The 4543-nt window shown below is 38.1% G+C and overlaps 1 protein-coding gene across 6 annotated transcripts in view; it reads left to right on the top strand.

Annotated features, from left to right (window-relative positions):
• LOC106873416 (CUE domain-containing protein 1) overlaps positions 1 to 4543 on the top strand; it is a 188795-nt gene that overhangs the window by 170169 nt on the left and 14083 nt on the right. For 5 of the 6 annotated variants that reach the window (XM_052975153.1, XM_052975072.1, XM_052975105.1 and 2 more), the window contains one exon: positions 1671 to 1745. The exons of the other annotated variant lie outside the window; for it this stretch is intronic. In XM_052975153.1, coding sequence (XP_052831113.1) covers positions 1671 to 1745 — 75 coding nt within the window. The remainder of the gene's footprint in view (positions 1 to 1670; positions 1746 to 4543) is intronic. 6 annotated transcript variants of the gene reach the window in all.

Here is a 4543-nt window from a genome sequence, read left to right as displayed (position 1 = left end):
CCCCCCCCAAATGTTTTCATTACATATAATTGAGATTTTTATAAGAAGCATCTGATGTCATTGAAATAAGATAAAGTAACTCGGTTCTGCCGGATGTTAATCAATATTTTCAGAATGTAAATTCTTTAACGAGCCAAATTGTATCTAATTAGCTGTATTCAGGCAACTAATTCAAGGCAACATTCCCATCGTGCTGCTTTTCATTCAACTTTTGATTGCTCTTCTCAAACACAAAGATATCTAAAAATTGATTTACTTTCAAATGGAGGTTAAACCTACAAACAAGCTCTTCTTGGAATACATTCTTCCTGCAACAACTTGTTCCAACAGTTACAAACCTCCTCTCCACCGCCACCTCATGCAATCCACCAGCAAATCTTTTTTTTCTTTTCTTTTTTTGTCTTGTAATACTCTACTTTGACTATTTAGCATTTAAACCGGTCACACCTGGCCAAAATATCCTACTTGTATTCTGGTCAAACTAGTCAGATCTGGCCTTTCACACCTACCTTACAATATCATTCTAAAAAATAAACAATCACATCATCGGAATCTCAAAGCTCTGCGATAATGCATGATTAATTCAAAATAATGCGAATAAATGCAAATTACATTGGATAACAGTAATCTGAATGCTAAAAGGTGAACCCTTCTTTCAACTTTGGGCGGTGGGGGAGGGGAAACCGTTTTCTTCAGGGTTTTTTTTTTTTGTAGTTTCAGCTCAGAGCTGTGGCTATATTTGTTTATTTATATTTTATTTCAGTTTTAGAAATGCTGGAATGAGTCGGACTAGTATTATGGATTAAAAGAATCCCTGTGATATGGTTGTGTGTACAGTAATCCCTCGACTATCACGGGTGTCGTATTCCGAAGCCCCTCCGCAATAGGTGACAATCTGTGAAGCAGAAACAGTACCGGACTGTATATTTATTATTATTACTTTTATAATTTGTATCTATTTATTTTAATATAAATGCAAAACAACACCACAGAGGAATCGACGTAAGCTTAAATAATAAACCGGTATGGGTGAACTGCGATAAGTGAGCCATGATAAGTGAACCGCGTATAGTGAGGGTTTACTGTATCTGTCTGTCTTTGTGTGTGTGTGTGTGTGCACGTGCATGCCTGTGTGTGAGTGCACATCTGTATGTGCATGTCTGAGTGTGTGTGCATCTGTGCATGCCGAGACAGACGTGCGTTTCCGTATGTGTCTGTCTGCTGTCATTCTGTGCATATCTGTCTGTCTGTGATTTAGTCAGGACATTAACCTCACTTCCAATATAAGCCGTTACGAAAGGTCTGTCTGTCTGTCAATCACTTACTTTCTGTTGTTGTTGTAAAGTTATCATCATTTCATGATTACATGCATCTCAATTTAGTTCGTTGCTCAGCAGCTCTTCACCCTCCTCCACTATTACCCACCTCCTCACTCTACTGTATATCTATCCATTATACATATATGTATATATTTATATATATGTTTGTATCCTATATATATATATATATATATATATATATATATAAAAATATAAAATTGTGTGTACATGTGTGTGTGTGTGTGTGTATATATATATATATATACATATATGCTGTATCTGTGTACATGTGCGTTTGTGTGTGGGTGTGTTGGGAACTTCCATTTGAAGTGCCAGATATATTGTCTGCAGGTGCCTGCCGCCAGTCTAAAGCCAGAAAACTCTCTGGTCAGAAGAACAGGAAAAAAAGACAGACAGAAAGTGAAAGTAGGTTTTTTTTTTGTTTTGTTGTTTTTCAGTTTCTTTTTCTGAATTTGGGATGTTAATATTCTTTGTCTCCTTTCAAACTATTTTCTGTTTGAAACAATAACAACTAATCAATATACTACCTTTAATCAATATATTATCTTTTTTTCTTTCTTTCTGTTGTTGTTGTTGTTGTTGTTGGCTTTTTCTTCTTTCTTTTCTTCCTTCTTCTTCTTGCCCCCATCCCCCCTCTTTATTTTATTGATGGACATCTATCACTGCAGACAATCATTGTGGTATTGCTGCTAACCCTGTATTGTCTAAACTCCTGAGATGTTAAAGAAAAACTGCTACTAAATTTAGTCTTTGGACTCTATCTTGGTGTTGTTTATTGATGCTGTTTTCACTGCAGGCGATGCCGTCAATTGTAACAAAGTTTCATTTGTGAAATCAGTGTTAAAAATATTTCTCGCTTCTTACTGCATGTTTCCTCTCTCGTGTGTTGTATTGTTTTGATATCCAGCATGTGCATGTCACGTGGTCTTGAATGCCTTGAACTGTTCTACATCTCAACCATCATTCCATCGCACTACTCCACACCTCAACCATCATTCATCGCACTACTCCACACTCCCAAAAGCATTCCATTCCGTGCATCAGTCATTATTCCATTGTATCACTCCACACTTCAACCTTCATTCCATTGTTCCATTCCTCACCTCAACCATCATTCCACACCTCAGCAATTATTCCATTCAAACAAATATATTCAACCAACAAAAAATTAAATGCCATTGTTTTTCTTTGTTCCGTGAAGTGTTTTCCTTGCTTGAATACTTCAATTTCCAGTTTTGGTTTCTCTGAAAATTTTAGTGATGTTATTTTCATATGACTAAAATATTTTGCTTTTAACCCTTTCATTACCAACTTGGCTGAAACCAGCTCTGTAGTATAAATGTCTCATTTTCATAGGTTTTGAATTAAAATCTTCCACCAAACCTTAGTCACAATTTATGTTCCTAACACTAGCTGAATGAGAACTAAGTTATTTTACTAAATTCTTTGTTATATTTAAAATTAATTGAAAGAAACACAGAGCATCTCAAAATAAATACAGTAATGAAAGGGTTAACCTTTTTTTTCCCCACCAAGGCAAGTGGTAGATATGTCTATATAATGTATGTGTGTACTCCCTTCTCCCCCACTCCAATATTAACAAATATTCCTAGCTACCATCAGATTGTTGAGCTATAAACAGATAACTTGATTGCTAAATGCCTGCCTCCACCATGGGCTATAAAAGCAACAACTTCATTTCCCAAGGTAATGCTCTCTTTACCTGAGAGACAGGTACATTACCAGCCATTTACCTCCTATTTCCAGAAAATTCCCCCACCTCTGTCGGAGGTAACCTGATGTCCATCTGCTTGAGATTGTGCTATACCCTTCTGCCTGGTAAACTGTGGCAGCCTCAGTGAAGGTAACCCACATTGAAAGCAGAAATCTTGATAGAACTGTAATGTAGAAAGGTACTAAGGACCTCACAAAGTGCCAAAAGATGGGTACTTGTAAAGATATGTCCCTGTAACTTAGCAGTCTGGCCTAAGAAACTGATAAAATAAGTATTGGGCTTTAAAAACAATAAGTACTGGGGTTGATTTGTTTGACTAAAATTATTCAAGGCAGTGATCCAGCATGGCTACGGTCTAATGACAAAGCAGTAAAATGTAAAAAGGTACCGTAATATCACAACCTAAAAGTATTTGGTGTGGAATGTTTGCCACACAATTGAGTGATAGAGAGGACCTTCCTGTCATGTGATCCAGTAGTCCCACTATAATATAACCTGCTGCATTCACCCAGGTATTGAACCCTTAAGAACATCATTATCGACTCTGGGTGTCGAACCCTTACATATATCTCGTTACAAAACCTTGGTATGAAACTGTTGCGTACATCATCACATCTGACAGAATAAAAAATGCAATGATGTAAATTACACAAGACATTTTAGCTTCTTCAAGAATTTCCATTTTTTTTAATTACTTAAAATATATATATAGGCGCAGGAGGGGCTGTGTGGTAAGTAGCTTGCTTACCAACCACATGGTTCTGGGTTCAGTCCCACTGTATGGTACATTGGGCAAGTGTCTTCTACTATAGCCTTAGGCTGACCCAAGCCTTGTATCATCGTCATTTAATGTCCGCTTTCCATGCTGGCATGGGTTGGACAATCAAAATGCAAACTAAAAAACAACCCTTGTTCACTTGATTTTCCTTCTATTCTGTGGCCCTTCTCCTCACTGGCACCTCACTCTTTTTCTACATTATCACATATTCTCATTTTATATCTGTTTTCCCAACTGGTGGAAGTCGGTTGTATTAACTAATGAAAAAACCAAAACTGGTTCACAATGGCCCCATTTCTTAACATGGTACCATAAAATGTGTGAAGATACGGCATAGAGGGGTGAGGGGGTCATCCTTCCACTTTCTAGCCGAGAACTCTTCCCTTGCTTGTCAACAGCACCAACGACACTACTACAGCTGTTCATCCCAAGAACAAGGGGTTTGGTAATCTGGGACAGTCTGTCTGTCCCCTCTATTTGGTAATCTGGGACAGTCTGTCTGTCTGTCCCCTCTGTTTGGTAATCTGGGACAGTCTGTCTGTCCGTCCCCTCTGTTTGGTAATCTGGGACAGTCTGTCCGTCCGTCCCCTCTGTTTGGTAATCTGGGACAGTCTGTCCGTCCGTCCCCTCTGTTTGGTAATCTGGGACAGTCTGTCCGTCCGTCCCCTCTGTTTGGTAATCTGGGACAGT

This window comes from Octopus bimaculoides, chromosome 1, assembly GCF_001194135.2.
Source record: "Octopus bimaculoides isolate UCB-OBI-ISO-001 chromosome 1, ASM119413v2, whole genome shotgun sequence".
Classification (NCBI taxonomy): Eukaryota; Metazoa; Mollusca; class Cephalopoda; order Octopoda; family Octopodidae; genus Octopus; species Octopus bimaculoides.
Note: the sequence above shows the minus strand (reverse complement) of the source record. Positions and strands in the feature narration are given on the sequence as shown.